At 47.0% G+C, this 16768-nt stretch overlaps 1 protein-coding gene across 2 annotated transcripts in view; it reads left to right on the top strand.

Annotated features, from left to right (window-relative positions):
• Positions 1-16768, top strand: part of RNF128 (ring finger protein 128) — a 264575-nt gene that overhangs the window by 223607 nt on the left and 24200 nt on the right. For both annotated transcript variants that reach the window (XM_069747070.1, XM_069747071.1), the window contains exon 3: positions 5312-5383. In XM_069747070.1, the coding sequence (XP_069603171.1) occupies positions 5312-5383 (72 nt within the window). The remainder of the gene's footprint in view (positions 1-5311; positions 5384-16768) is intronic.

The raw sequence follows: 16768 nt of genomic DNA, 5'->3' as shown, positions 1-16768 counted from the left end.
TCTGCACGCTCTTCTGCGCTGGTGGAATTTGACCATTTGTACAGATCCATATACACCTGGTTTGCACAGCTAAACATACATATGTCTAAGTGCATTGTTTGGTTTATTTTGGTCCTTTTAAAAAAAAAAAATGTATATATTTTTTTTTTTTACTATTTAGTTTTTTGCTACATCCACTATTTTTAGTGCTTGCTGATGCCTAATGTGACCATACAATTTGAATGTCAGGCTAGGAACTATGGGTGCTTACTTGATCCCTCGAACTAGGGGGGCCCTACTCTATCCACCTTCCGGGGTAATCCTGGGGACAGGGAGACACTGGGGTCTCTTACCTTGCTATGCTCCTATCTTGGCCCTTATCTGTCCCCCCCCACCACCACCACCACCACCACCCAGGTAGGTGGGAAGCCAAAGTGTGTATGATTACACTAACCAGACAGACAAAAGAAGACCAGGATAAAGGAAAACTATTCAGAAAACAGAGTGGAACACATGGGAGGCTTAGGTAGGGAGAAACCAAATGGGTGAGGATAAGGATAAGCACACAAACAAACTTCACACAGCAATCTCTAGAACTCCTCTCCAAACGCCATCCCCAAACCAGGCAGAATGAACTATCACTGGCAAGGTCCAAAGTAAGGAGGAGGGTTCTTATACCTGCTGAGAGCAACAAACTCGGAACAACCAATACTACCCAAAACAGAGGGCTCCAGGAATCCAACTAAGCAGCTTAACTTATGCAGTGCCAGAACTGCTAATAGAACGGTGAAGGCTGTTCAAGTACCGCAGGTGTCTTTATTACCAGATACTGCGATCATCTGAACTCGCTCTGTCCTGGTATTCCCATGAGTCAGTTGTTCCAGTTGATTTTGCCCGTTTAGGTCCCCTATAACTCATAACTTTCCTCCAATGATAATTTGTGAACTGGAAAGCATTTGATTTGGGGTAATAATTCTTAGGTATTGATTTGCTCATAGTTAGTTCCCAAACTTAAGGTGTGCTTTATACATTCAGCTTATTGTCCTACAAAGAGTTAAGTATTAAAGCAATGTACAGTTGCTTTCTCTGCTGGCTGCAGACTGACTATAAACATTACATTTCAAAAACTCTTGGGTCCAATAAAATACTTTAATTTGGCGTTTTCATGCCAGCTCTGGGCAACTTTGCTAAAATGGGCAGAACATTGGTAGGAAGGGACATGGCTAAGCCTGCTAGTCTAATTCGATAAAATGTCCTTTTTGCCAGTGTAAAGTTTTGTTTTTGTTTGTTTCCAGTAAAGTACTCTACTCTAGTTCCTGACTGGAGTAGTATTTCTGGCACAGGTGCAACACAGTTAACTTATAAGGCACATCTCTTAAGTAGCATGCGCCTCCTACTGGGTTAGGCACATTGTACTCCAGTGAACCCATCCATTAAGAATGGTGTGCTCAGTGCTGTTTTTAATGAATTGTCCCTTCTGTGTATGCTTGGTGCTTTCTATCATAAGAAGAATTGAGTTTTGATCCCAGTTGAGATATTTTAAGTCCTTATTGGGTACAGGATTTTCAACTTGGTGCTTTTACTGAAAAACACAACAAATCCACAAAATATCACGGAGCCAGAGGCAAAGCTTGCGAATATTTGGTTAAAGTACCAATTAGCTGCAGGATGCAACTGAGCCCCAATGGTATTTGATGGAGGAAGCACATCGCAATAAACCTGATGAACAAGCATTGGCAACCCTACGATTCACAAGGGGTGGATGCCTATTATAAATGCACACAGATCAGGCTTGTATCGGGTGTCATTCACATGGTCCCATGTTGTTTTGTTTTTAGGTGTTAAAAGTTGGACGACTTCTGCTTTTTATAGGTTGTATACTTGGCAACATTTGATTACCAAATGCACAACCCAAAATGTTCTGTGATTAGAGGCCCTGGCAGAGCTAATGCAATGGGGACCGAAAAGTTGTGTAGTTAAAGATGCCGATGGCTGTAGAACCCAGATGTTCATGACATACCCAGCAGTGACCGGACCTTGGGGAAAATGATCTCCATAGCTGAGATTACCTTGTATTTAGTGTCTATGGTTTTCTTGTGCCTACACGTGAAATGACATAACTGGACAAGTTACCCACTTCAACCAAATATTCCATGTTTGAGTGTCTGCTACTAAAGCGAAGAGTGAGAATGACCTCTGCTGTACCTGGAAGAAGCTGTACATTCATGCACGTATGCCTGTATAATACACACTGATGAACCCGTACCGAAATACAGCTAATCTAGCGCTGTTTAAGTGGTTTTACTTAATGTCAACTGGTTTCTCGGACAGGAAAACAATGAAAGGTGTAGAGATTGATGTCACTCAGGCCAGAGGGCAATAACCTAGATATGGTAGAAAGGTGCACTTGTACTATACGAGTTTTTTGAATGAGCGTTCCTTGGGACACTTATCTTGGTAGTTGGCCTGTTTTACATAGACTATCATCCAATTCACAAGCAAAATGCTCGTTCATTGGGTGAAATGATCTTTTGGCTATCTTTAAAAGATCTTAATTCTCGACAGCGAATCATCGTTGAGTGTAAATGTGACCCGTGCTGGGAAGATCATTGGCGGCCGAACGGACTGTACGATCTGTTCCTGATCATTCTGGGATATTAAATGACCCCCAATTGGCAAATATATATTTCGCGGCAGCCATTTAACGCCATTGGTTGGGTAGTATAACCACCTTAAGTTAAGAATTCAATATATTAGAATGTCCAAGGCAACATACCACTTCCTATGGAGAGAAGGTACTGCACATGAGTAATCTTGCTGAGCACCACCTGTATTTCTTTACGTCAAACACGCAGCGTCCAGATGTTACACCATAGTGGAGGGGATTTCATGAAATCCCATCTCCACTATGCATTAAGATGCATGCGGCAGACCCGTGGAAACGGATATGCGGTGCGTCTTTACAGAACGCAGCATGTCCTTACAATGCTGAAACAACGCAGGTGACCTGCCAGTGACCTCAGGTGCAGATTATACCTGCGTAAAATCCTGACCAAATCCTGATGCAATCCTGAACGTGGACACATACCCTAAATTGGTTGTGTCCAGGGTCTGGGTTTCGATGAGTAGGCAAGAGATGGGCGGGATACCTACTCACCATATTTCCACCTCAAGAGTGTGGCTGAAGGGAGTTAAAAAAAAAAAAAAAAAACCCTGGCTGGACATTTTTCTCTCATTTCAGATACTGAGAAAACCATGCATGTCTTTTTATATAGTGTGTGTGAACTTCTGGTTTCAACTGTTTTCTCTAATTAATATTCTAGAGAAACCCCTAAGCTAGTGGATACAACTGAATTTATGGAACCAGTCAGCATCTCATTTTATTACTGTTTGAAGGAAAATCCTTCCATACATTTTTAATTTATTTTAGAAATTTAGATATTTTTTTTTTTTTTTTTTGTTTGTCTTGCGCGGCGCTTCCTTCCTCTTCCCCGTTCATTGTCCCAAAGCAAAATCTGTAACTGGTCTCTTCCCATCAATTATGCATGATAAGCAAGGGGTTTCTTTTGAACCACCTTAGGCTATGTGCACACGGTGCGTTTTTTGGTGTTTTCCCACGTGGAAATAGGCCACAAAACGCTATGGAATACCTATGCAAGCTAATTCAATGACTTTCCTGGTGTTGTGCACATGATCAGAAAATTTCCTTAAGTATTTACGATGGTTTTTTTTTTTTTTTTAAAAAGCATGCCACTTTTGTGCATTTCTGCAGCATTTTTCACCCATTTACTTCAACTGAGTCAGTCAAATCCACAGCAAAAATGCAGGTATAAAAAGTTTTGTGGGTTTAAGTTTTTGTTTGCGTTTTTTACTGGCTTGCTATGGTGTTTCCCCTGCGGTCATCTGAGTGACGGTGTGGAAACATCGGTGCGGTGGTCCTTATCAGCGCTAACACTACCATCGGTAAGACCTTCAGTCAGAGTGCTGCGGGGTCATGCTGTCAGATGTCAGCGTGACCCCGCAGCTGTGACTGAACGGTGTTAAAATGCTTACCGCAAGCGTGAGCTGATGACTACTAATTCTCCGACTAGCCTACATCTGCTGTCACTGATAACAGCTATGGCAGGAGTCGCCGATTCCTGTGCTCACACTTTAAAAAAAATAATTAAATTATTACATACATATTCAAATAAACACATTATACTCCCCAAACACCAAATCCCCGATGTCCTTGTCTCCTATAAAAAATGTCAAGTAAAAAAAAAACTCGCCTTAACGCCCAATGCCCATGTCTTGTAGAAAAAGAATCAAAAATAAACCACCATATACTCACCTGTCTGCCTTAGTCCATGTAATCCCGAGTGTCCCACGGTGATCTCACTTGTAGAACATTCACATTGGGAGATGACTGCTCTAGCCGGCCACCGGCAATACTGTGGGAGCGATTACCTCCTGTATCACTGAGCTGAGTTCACTGGAGTTCGTCAGCTGATCAGCTCTGGTGCTTTCACTTACGGCACCACTGCTGCATGAGAACTTTCTCACCGCAGCTCAGTGCTATACACTGGGGGAGCGATTACCTCCTGTCAGTGTTTGTCTTTGAGAGATCGCTGATAGCTGCTATTGTGCAGGTGGCGCCATCTTGGAGGAGGTTTTTTTTTTTTCCCTCACCATGTACATATTCATTATGCAAACTAGGGGGGCAGGTCAGTGAGGGATCAGTGACCTGTCGGCAGTCTGTATTATGAATATATGAGTGCAGCACATACCCCAACCCCGCCTTAGGGCACGATCATATCATTAACTGCAAACTGAAAATAAAGATTAAGCAACAACCACAAGATGGATTTCATCAACCAAGGGATCATTTTAGTCAGTATAATGGCGCTGACCTGACCTTTGTGTAGGTTACTGTGCACAATCATTCTGACAGGTTCCCTTTAAGTGATGACCTAATTCCAAGCACGTTGTATTGATAATGAGCTGTTCCTAAACTTCTAGAAAGATTAAAGATGTTTGGTACTCCAAATTACTTTCACTCCCAATCCAAAGAATATCCTTCTGAGATGATAAAAATTTATACATTTTTCATTGCAAATTTATTCTAACCATAAAAAGCTTAGTAATCGGTGTAACAGTTCTCCTCTGACATAAGGCACCATTCAATTCTCTACAGTTCCTACATTACAACAACCCCATGTTATGTTGTGTAGCTAGGGAAGATGCTTTGGGGTGTGTGTGTGTGTGTGTTTTCTACCATCTTGGATGTATAAACCTTTGTCGGTATGGAATGTTCAGCTCCATTTTTAACTACTATGCTTTATTGTTACAGAGAAAGCTGAAAGATGAAGCCAAGAAAGCAATTGGCCGACTGGAGCTGCGCACCATCAAACAAGGGGATAAGGTAATGCTAGTTGGATGAACTTCCAATGTCGTGGGAAAATGTCATTAACATTTCCATATCCTAAGCGCAAGGGTTTTGTTCAATAATTAAAACACTATCCACGTGATCTCTAATCACTCAGGGTTCCAATCTAGAAACTTATGGTAATGTTCTATATAAAGTTATAAAGTTTCTTTGTATTTTCCTCCTGTTGGTATTTGGCTTCCAAATAGAAGGCTCCGATCACATTGGCAGTATCAGACGATAGTCAAATGTTTGTGTGGTTTTCCCAACCTTTCCCCAACAGATGATGTCAGCGGAGAGAAGGATCCAGCATGTCCTACTTCAGACTGCCAATCCTTTTGTACTTCACGTGATTTAAGCCATCGCCAAAGTGTGAACGAAGAGTTCTTGTGTTGGTTTAATTAGCAGCTGACTCAACTATTTGACCAACACCTAACTATTACACATGGGGGCTTGAGTCTGCTCTCAGGAGCTCTGGGGGGTGCATAACCTACATTATAAACTGTATATAGTATAACTGCGACCAATAACTATGTGGAGGATGGCTGCAAAATCTGCTTGGAGATCAAAGTTGCAATAGGATTTGATCACAAACTTCTATCAGTTTAAGTGCTCAGTTTACCTACCCTAATCCATCTCTTCTAAGTCTCTAAAATGCATGTTGGCAAGTATTCATGATGGGTCAATGGCAAGTGAAGCCTGTTACTGTATCTTTGTGTTGGAGAATTCTGGTTTTGTGTCCAGATTTCCATATCCCATGAACTTATTTTACTCTTACGGATTGAAACTAGTGTGTACATTTCACCTATAGACATTGCTACATTTTCTGACATGAATTCTAACAAAAACCACAATGCTCAGATTTCTGGACAACTGTTTTACATGGGGAGGAAACTGTATCCCCCAGCACTATGACCTGTGCAGTGATAGCCGGGGTGAACGTGAGCGGAGTCATTACGCAGTTTAGTGGATCAGACAGCTTCTTGGTGCAGTGAAACGCAACATGGTACATGATGTGACTGATATCTGCTCCAAAAATAACTGCGACAAGAACTACGCCTGGGTCACTAAGGTTACACCCTATCCCCAAATGCCCTAAAGCACCGTTTCTATTTGCACCGTTTTCTTTGCCTTTTGTAGTCCTATTTTGGTGTTTTCATTGTACAGTATATAGGTAAGGTACCCTACCAAAAAAAAATGAATAACCAAAGGTTGCACCCTTGTTTCGTTGCACCCTTGTTTCGTTGCACCCTATTAAAAATATAACCTGCTGATATCAGACCACTTTTACAACTGGGAGAAAAAAGCACAAGCATTTCTTAGCTTTTATATCTCCATGCCCAGAAGGTGAGTTGTCCTTTTGATATTCTATTAGATAACCACCTGCCAAACATTTATAGGAGCAGCTTTGTTTCCACTTCCCATTGAAAGCCTATGCCCTCTAGGCCGAGCCAAGCTAATAAAAAAAAGTATGTATGTATGTGTGTGTGTGTGTGTATATATATATATATATATATATATATATATATATATATATATATATATATATATATATATACATACATACATTCATTCATTCATTCATTCATTCATTCATTCATTCATTCATTCATTCATTCATTCATTCATATTTTTTTTTTTTTTTTTTTTTTTTATAGGGAAGTCATAAAGCTTAGCTACCATCCTGCAGCCTGGCTATATACACATGAGCGCTAACTACCATGCGCTTAATTGGTCTAGCTTTCCCCGTTTTCTTTGTACATGTAATCTTAATGTGTTTTCAAAAGAAAGGATAATGAAAAATGAGAGCATTTAGCGCATAAAAATGGCCAATTTTATGTGTACCTGGTAGCCACTTTACGGCATCTCTCTTATACCAGGTCCTAAACTTGCCTTTCCTCGCTGAGAATAAACGTCTCCATCTGAATGGGTGACGCTCTCATTTTTCATATTTCTAATGCAGTTCAATTTTCATGTTTCATGTTTGCATGTTTTAGCGCTGCAGTGTGCTGCCTTATTTTTGACTATATATGAGTTGGCGACTCTAGGTTCAGCACCTGTTCACACTTAGTCTATGTTTGGATGTGACGGTCAGTCTTTTGAAATATACCACATCTCCTTGGCAGAGGAGAAAGCAAAAGAGAATATACAAACATTACCGTAGGGGATCACAGCTGATTTTTATTTTAGTTTTTTTTAAACCAGGTTTTACTTTAAAGAATCAGCTGCAGTCCCATATGGTCCTGTCTGTATCCTCTTGCTTCCCCGGCACAGAAGCTGTGCTATGATCACACCATGTTTCTACATGGTCACAGACATTACACAGTACACGGCAGGGGCACATTTATAAGATTCTCAGCAGGGGGGCATTTTTTTTTTTTAAACACATCCAATAGTGTAAAATTATTTTTATATCAAATCTATTGATTAAATGAACTTTTCTTTGTGGGAAAATATCACTAGTCATGGCAAAACCCCCTTCTCACAAAAAAAAAGGACCTACGTAGGCTGAATTTCTAGTGTGAGAACAAAACCATGAATCAAGAGTGAATGAATATAAATTTTTACTTGTAAACAACAACACCGCTTTTCTAGAGGGAAAAGAGCAGTGAGCCACCACAGGAAAGCCGCCTCCACAGTTCTCCGCTTTCCTCCTCTATGACCTCAGCGAACCATCCCTCTGGTGATTTCCATCTCCTCTATTCACATAGGGGCCACTTGTTATTCAAGACTTGCTCAACTAGTTTCATGCTGCTTGCAAAACTTCACCCTTTAAGGTATGTGCACACGTCAGGATTTCTTGCAGAAATTTTCCTGACAAAAATCGGACATTTCTGCCAGAAATCCGCATGCGTTTTTTTCGCGCTTTTTTTTTTCATGTGTTTTTTGTGCGTTTTTCCCCAAATGCATAGAATAGCGTGAAAACAAAGAAAAGCTGCAAAATTTAATGAACATGCTGTTTTTTTTTTTTACCACGATGCGTTTTTTTCGTGGGAAAAAAACGCATCATGTGCACAAAACATGCAGAATGCATTCTAAATATTATTAATAATAATAATAATATTTATTATAGCGCCATTTATTCCATGGCGCTTTACATGTGAGGAGGGGTATACATAATAAAACAAGTACAATAATCTTGAACAATACAAGTCACAACTGGTACAGGAGGAGAGAGGACCCTGCCTGTAGGGCTCACAATCTACAAGGGATGGGTGAGGATACAGTAGGTAGGGTAGAGCTGGCCTAAATTATAGGATGCATAATGTATGCGTTTTTAATGAGTTTTTATCGCGAAAAAAAAGCTAAAAAACCTGAAAGTGTGCACATAGCCTTAGGGTAAAGCAATTTTATCAGATTTCAGATAACTTTTTAATTTTATTTAACTCATTAATGCAATAAATGCTGATAAAGGGAAATAACAAGCCTGTATTGCATAACATGCTATTAAGAAAGTGTAGGGTAGCGTCAATCAAAATCGATTTATTTTTTTATTCTTTTTTTTTTGCACTGTAAAATAGTTTCCGGAACTCAAACAATTGCAGTCTTATGAAATAGCACCATTAAGACAAGGTGATGCCACATGACAAACTGAACTCTGGTACATCGGTAATATATTCAGTGCTTGACAGTCGTGTGTGTTTTGTAAGATGTTAATCTCCGGGGAACTAAATAAGGACAAGTAATTGCACACTGGTACATGTGACGGAGAAAACCTTCCCCACGGGAGCTGACAATCGTTAAGATTCTCACACCAGTGTCGCCAAGCTAGTTCATTCTTCATATTGGTAATGGAAAAGAGAAAATATTAACCCTTTTCCCACATTAGACGTGCGATCACCGCCGGGTGTCAGCGGATTCTGGCAGTTGACACCCGGCACTAAGTGCCAGGAACGGTCCTGCACCGCTTCCAGCACTTTAACTCCCCAAATGCTGTGACCAAACTTTATTGCAGCATTCCAGGAGCAGACAGAGGGATGACAACCCCTCTGCTCTTGGATCGAGACCCCACAATCTCGTGCTGGGTCCCTCTCATTACCATGGTGACCTGATGTTGTCATGACAACATCCGGGTCACCAGTAGTGTTGAGCGATACCTTCCGATATCGGAAAGTATCGGTATCGGTTTGGATCGGCCGATATTCAAAAAATATCGGATATCGCCGATACCGATACCCGATCCCAATGCAAGTCAATGGGACCAAAATATCGGAATTAAAATAAACCCTTTCTTTCCTTGTAGGTTCATTCTACATGAAGGAAAACAACTAAGAATAATGCCGGATGTATTTGGGGAGGTGGCGGAGACATTAAAGTCATAGAGGTTTATCCCAATCAAATAGAATAGCATGTTTTTTGTTTTTTTTTAAGACGTTCGGAGTGACAAAGATATTGACTATGTAAATTTTTTTTTTATTTTGTCAGATATTGATGTTTCACTATTCCACGCCCTTCCCCTTCTTTTTTTTCTTTTTTTTTTTCTTTTCCCACACTTTCATCTTCATCATCATCAGCATCTTTGACATCAACTTCTTCACCTTATTCATCTTCTTCTTCATCTTCTACCTATTTTTTTTTTTTTATTACATTCTTCATATTCATTTTATTCAACTATTATTATTCTTCTTATTCTACATATTCTTTTTATTCCACTGTTATTATTCTTCCTATTCTACTTCTTCATCATATTCTCATTTGTGACAGGCATTCCCGTAGTTGTTATCTATAAAAGTTTGAAGATTACACCTTCCGTTCTGCCAGTCACAAAAGTTACATTTGTCCGCGTTCAGTTTGGCCTGCAGCATCAGGCTTTATCCAGGGGCACCACGAGGAGGAACGGACTCACCCCCATACACTGCTTAGTCTTCTTCTGCATATAATTTAGATAATATCTTTTGCTCTGATATTAAGTCTTATGCTTAATGTTCTTCTGCTCTTTGTTCTGCAGCCTCTTGTTCTTCTGCTTCTCGGTCTTCCATGTTGTCGTCTCCAGGGTCGTCGTCTCCAGTGTCGTCATCTCCGCCGTCGTCGTCGTCGTCATCGGGGTGGTCTTCCGTGTCGTCGTCATCGTGGTGGTCTTCCGGGTCGTCGACGTTAGGGTCTTCAACTTGGAAATGTAGCAGAAGGTACAAGAAGGCTGAGAAAATGCCAAGAACCAGCTGATGGAACTGGAACTCGGATGGCTACCCGAAGGTTCAAGAGCCTATGGAACTACCGAGGACCAGCTGACGTTACTGGAACCCGGTTACTAAGCAGGAGGTACCCGTGCTAAAAAGCACTACCAAGGACCGCCTGACGTTGACGGAACTCGGATACCCAGAAGGAGGCACCTAAGCCAAAGGCTCTGCCCGGAACCAGCTGACGTTACTGGAACCAGGATGGGGAGCAGAAGGTACAAGAGCAAAAGACACTGCCGAGAACCAGCTGACGGTACTGGAACCCGGATGGGTAGCCGAAGGTCCAAGAGCCAATGGAACTACCGAGGACCAGCTGACGTTACTGGAACCCGGTTACTAAGCAGGAGGTACCCGTGCCTGAAAGCACTACCAAGGACCACCTGACGTTGGTGGAACTTGGATACCCAGAAGGAGGCACCTAAGCCAAAGGCTCTGCCCGGAACCAGCTGACGGTACTGGAACCAGGATGGGGAGCAGAAGGTACAAGAGCAAAAGACACTGCCGAGAACCAGCTGACGGTGCTGGAACCAGGTGGTGGACCCGAAGGCCCACAGGAGAGGAGAGAACAGCTAGGCCGCGAGGCAGCCGCAGTTACCGAACCCCAACAGTCCTACAGGGGGAGCTGGGCCTACTGGCACTACATAACCAGCCTTGACTACCAGTTCACGCAGCCCACATAGGAAGCTCCTAAACTGGAGGCACCCTGGAGTTGGCTAACTCGACCGCACCACGACGGGGCAAGCATAGGCGTCTCAGTGAAGTTGACACAACCCGGAAACAGCTGACGGTGCTGAAACCAGGCTTGGCACGAGGGAGTACCTGTGACAAGAACACTGCTGAGAACCAGCTGGCGGTGCTGGAACCCGGATGCGTTGCCCCAGTGTGCAAGAGCCAATGGCACGACCGAGGACCAGCTGACGGTGCTGGAACCCGGTTACTAAGCTGTAGGTGCCCGCGCTTAAAAGCACTACCAAGGACCGCCTGGCGTTGGCGGAACTCGGATACCCAGGAGGAGGCACCTAAGCCAAAGGCTCGGCCCGGAACCAGCTGACGGTGCTGGAACCAGGTGGTGGACCCCAAGGCCCACAGGAGAGGAGAGAACAGCTAGGCCGCGAGGCAGCCGCAGTTACCGAACCCCAACAGTCCTACAGGGGGAGCTGGGCCTACTGGCACTACAGAACCAGCCTTGACTACCAGTTCACGCAGCCCACATAGGAAGCTCCTAAACTGGAGGCACCCTGGAGTTGGCTAACCCGACCGCACCACGACGAGGCAAGCATAGGTGTCTCAGTGAGCTTGACACAACCCGGAAACAGCTGACGGTGCTGAAACCAGGCTTGGCACGAGGGAGTACCTGTGACAAAAACACTGCCGAGAACCAGCTGGCGGTGCTGGAACCCGGATGCGTTGCCCCAGTGTGCAAGAGCCAATGGCACGACCGAGGACCAGCTGACGGTGCTGGAACCCGGTTACTAAGCTGTAGGTGCCCGCGCTTAAAAGCACTACCAAGGACCGCCTGGCGTTGGCGGAACTCGGATACCCAGGAGGAGGCACCTAAGCCAAAGGCTCGGCCCGGAACCAGCTGACGGTGCTGGAACCAGGTGGTGGACCCGAAGGTCCACAGGAGAGGAGAGAACAGCTAGGCCGCGAGGCAGCCGCAGTTACCGAACCCCAACAGTCCTACAGGGGGAGCTGGGCCTACTGGCACTACAGAACCAGCCTTGACTACCAGTTCACGCAGCCCACATAGGAAGCTCCTAAACTGGAGGCACCCTGGAGTTGGCTAACCCGACCGCACCACGACGAGGCAAGCATAGGTGTCTCAGTGAGCTTGACACAACCCGGAAACAGCTGACGGTGCTGAAACCAGGCTTGGCACGAGGGAGTACCTGTGACAAAAACACTGCCGAGAACCAGCTGGCGGTGCTGGAACCCGGATGCGTTGCCCCAGTGTGCAAGAGCCAATGGCACGACCGAGGACCAGCTGACGGTGCTGGAACCCGGTTACTAAGCTGTAGGTGCCCGCGCTTAAAAGCACTACCAAGGACCGCCTGGCGTTGGCGGAACTCGGATACCCAGGAGGAGGCACCTAAGCCAAAGGCTCGGCCCGGAACCAGCTGACGGTGCTGGAACCAGGTGGTGGACCCGAAGGTCCACAGGAGAGGAGAGAACAGCTAGGCCGCGAGGCAGCCGCAGTTACCGAACCCCAACAGTCCTACAGGGGGAGCTGGGCCTACTGGCACTACAGAACCAGCCTTGACTACCAGTTCACGCAGCCCACATAGGAAGCTCCTAAACTGGAGGCACCCTGGAGTTGGCTAACCCGACCGCACCACGACGAGGCAAGCATAGGTGTCTCAGTGAGCTTGACACAACCCGGAAACAGCTGACGGTGCTGAAACCAGGCTTGGCACGAGGGAGTACCTGTGACAAAAACACTGCCGAGAACCAGCTGGCGGTGCTGGAACCCGGATGCGTTGCCCCAGTGTGCAAGAGCCAATGGCACGACCGAGGACCAGCTGACGGTGCTGGAACCCGGTTACTAAGCTGTAGGTGCCCGCGCTTAAAAGCACTACCAAGGACCGCCTGGCGTTGGCGGAACTCGGATACCCAGGAGGAGGCACCTAAGCCAAAGGCTCGGCCCGGAACCAGCTGACGGTGCTGGAACCAGGTGGTGGACCCCAAGGCCCACAGGAGAGGAGAGAACAGCTAGGCCGCGAGGCAGCCGCAGTTACCGAACCCCAACAGTCCTACAGGGGGAGCTGGGCCTACTGGCACTACAGAACCAGCCTTGACTACCAGTTCACGCAGCCCACATAGGAAGCTCCTAAACTGGAGGCACCCTGGAGTTGGCTAACCCGACCGCACCACGACGAGGCAAGCATAGGTGTCTCAGTGAGCTTGACACAACCCGGAAACAGCTGACGGTGCTGAAACCAGGCTTGGCACGAGGGAGTACCTGTGACAAAAACACTGCCGAGAACCAGCTGGCGGTGCTGGAACCCGGATGCGTTGCCCCAGTGTGCAAGAGCCAATGGCACGACCGAGGACCAGCTGACGGTGCTGGAACCCGGTTACTAAGCTGTAGGTGCCCGCGCTTAAAAGCACTACCAAGGACCGCCTGGCGTTGGCGGAACTCGGATACCCAGGAGGAGGCACCTAAGCCAAAGGCTCGGCCCGGAACCAGCTGACGGTGCTGGAACCAGGTGGTGGACCCGAAGGTCCACAGGAGAGGAGAGAACAGCTAGGCCGCGAGGCAGCCGCAGTTACCGAACCCCAACAGTCCTACAGGGGGAGCTGGGCCTACTGGCACTACAGAACCAGCCTTGACTACCAGTTCACGCAGCCCACATAGGAAGCTCCTAAACTGGAGGCACCCTGGAGTTGGCTAACCCGACCGCACCACGACGAGGCAAGCATAGGTGTCTCAGTGAGCTTGACACAACCCGGAAACAGCTGACGGTGCTGAAACCAGGCTTGGCACGAGGGAGTACCTGTGACAAAAACACTGCCGAGAACCAGCTGGCGGTGCTGGAACCCGGATGCGTTGCCCCAGTGTGCAAGAGCCAATGGCACGACCGAGGACCAGCTGACGGTGCTGGAACCCGGTTACTAAGCTGTAGGTGCCCGCGCTTAAAAGCACTACCAAGGACCGCCTGGCGTTGGCGGAACTCGGATACCCAGGAGGAGGCACCTAAGCCAAAGGCTCGGCCCGGAACCAGCTGACGGTGCTGGAACCAGGTGGTGGACCCCAAGGCCCACAGGAGAGGAGAGAACAGCTAGGCCGCGAGGCAGCCGCAGTTACCGAACCCCAACAGTCCTACAGGGGGAGCTGGGCCTACTGGCACTACAGAACCAGCCTTGACTACCAGTTCACGCAGCCCACATAGGAAGCTCCTAAACTGGAGGCACCCTGGAGTTGGCTAACCCGACCGCACCACGACGAGGCAAGCATAGGTGTCTCAGTGAGCTTGACACAACCCGGAAACAGCTGACGGTGCTGAAACCAGGCTTGGCACGAGGGAGTACCTGTGACAAAAACACTGCCGAGAACCAGCTGGCGGTGCTGGAACCCGGATGCGTTGCCCCAGTGTGCAAGAGCCAATGGCACGACCGAGGACCAGCTGACGGTGCTGGAACCCGGTTACTAAGCTGTAGGTGCCCGCGCTTAAAAGCACTACCAAGGACCGCCTGGCGTTGGCGGAACTCGGATACCCAGGAGGAGGCACCTAAGCCAAAGGCTCGGCCCGGAACCAGCTGACGGTGCTGGAACCAGGTGGTGGACCCCAAGGCCCACAGGAGAGGAGAGAACAGCTAGGCCGCGAGGCAGCCGCAGTTACCGAACCCCAACAGTCCTACAGGGGGAGCTGGGCCTACTGGCACTACAGAACCAGCCTTGACTACCAGTTCACGCAGCCCACATAGGAAGCTCCTAAACTGGAGGCACCCTGGAGTTGGCTAACTCGACCGCACCACGACGGGGCAAGCATAGGCGTCTCAGTGAATTTGACACAACCCGGAAACAGCTGACGGTGCTGAAACCAGGCTTGGCACGAGGGAGTACCTGTGACAAGAACACTGCCGAGAACCAGCTGGCGGTGCTGGAACCCGGATGCGTTGCCTTGCCTATTAAAGATTGTCTTCCTAGAGCCCCAACTAGCGGTGTTGGAGCAAAGGGTAAGCAGGGGGAGATGAGTGTAGGCCGAAGCCTGCACTGGAGGCAGCTTTGTGTCTGCGTTGCGTTTGCAGGACACTTTGCCGGCTACACACTGGGGGAACAGCTGGCGTTGCTGAACCCCACTAACACAATGGCGTGTGTTTTTCTCTGTGCAGCTAGCACTTGCGGGCAAAAACTAGCGATGTTAGAGCCCGTGTTGAAGCAGGAGGAGGAGGAGAGGAGCAGAGTGTAGGCCGAAGCTTAGTTGAACCAATTTCAAAGGAAACCTTTAACCCCCCCCTCAGGTGTTACAAAGTACAAGAGACACACCTTGTGCAGTATTAATGCTGCACAAGTGAAAGGTTGCTCTATTAATTTGTCTACTTGCACACGCTGAATGAAAGACATACACAATTTACCCCATTCTACAGTCAAACTGTAGTGGATGCGTGACTTGGTTTTTTGATGAGACGCAGCACAGGTGTCCAAAATAACGCCTTGGTGCTTGGAGCAGCTTCCTGAGCGTTGTTATTTGCTGTACAGGAGTCTGCGCTCTTGTGTTATCCCTTGGCAATGCCCTGTTAGCGCTGCCCATCTTATGACATCATTTCATGTTGGCCGGTGCGGTTAACGATGGCCATAAATCCCAGACCCACAGTGTCTTTTCATAAAGCCACACTGCGGTGCTGGGATTCGTGGCCTTGAGCAGTAAATATTTTGGCCGCTCACACACGTCCTTACACCTGCTTCAGACTGGGCGGCCTCTGCTGATCCCTTCTTGCATGCCGCGGCCATGAGGCTGCACAGTCTGAAGAAGGCTGAAGGAGATGAGTTAAGACAGGCGAAGATATGCACTGCTCGTGCCCATCAATCACACCCTCGCAGTCAAAATAATTAAGACAACGAGGAGCATTTTATTCAGGCAGGGCGGACGAACAGGCGCAAGTAGCCAACCAATGATGTCAGAAGACGGGAAGCGCTACCAAGGGGGGTGCTGCGTATCATTAGAAAGGAAAGTCACACCTCAGGGACAGTGGAATGGTCTCAAAGAGACACATTTTGTACGTGTTGAGTTCCACGTGGGCAAGGAGAAAACATCAGCCACCTTGTACAAATGCAGCAGTACTGCTGTACAAGGTGGCTGTTATACATAGAAACACCTGGGGGTGGGGGCCAGGCTCCCTTCAATTTCAGTTCATGTGCCTGCGTGGCGTTTGCAGGTCACGTTGCAAGCTGCACAGCAGGGGAACAGCTGGCGGTGCTGAACCCCACTAACACATTGGCTGGTGTTTTTCTCTGTGCAGCTAGCATTTCCGGGCAAAAACTAGCGGTGTTTGAGCCCAGGGTCAGCAGGAGGAGGAGGAGAGGAGCAAAGTGTAGGCCGAAGCCTGCACTGGTGGCAGCTTTTGGTCGGTTGTGCCAGCGTGGCTTGTGCTGGACACGATGCCGGCTACACAGCGGGGGAACAGCTGGCGTTGCTGAACCCCACTAACACATTGGCTGGTGTTTTTCTCTGTGCAGCTAGCATTTCCGGGCAAAAACTAGCGT

Source organism: Ranitomeya imitator, chromosome 2 (assembly GCF_032444005.1).
Source record: "Ranitomeya imitator isolate aRanImi1 chromosome 2, aRanImi1.pri, whole genome shotgun sequence".
Lineage (NCBI taxonomy): Eukaryota > Metazoa > Chordata > Amphibia > Anura > Dendrobatidae > Ranitomeya > Ranitomeya imitator.
The sequence above is the reverse complement of the archived record's forward strand: the minus strand, read 5'-3'. Positions and strand labels throughout refer to the sequence as shown.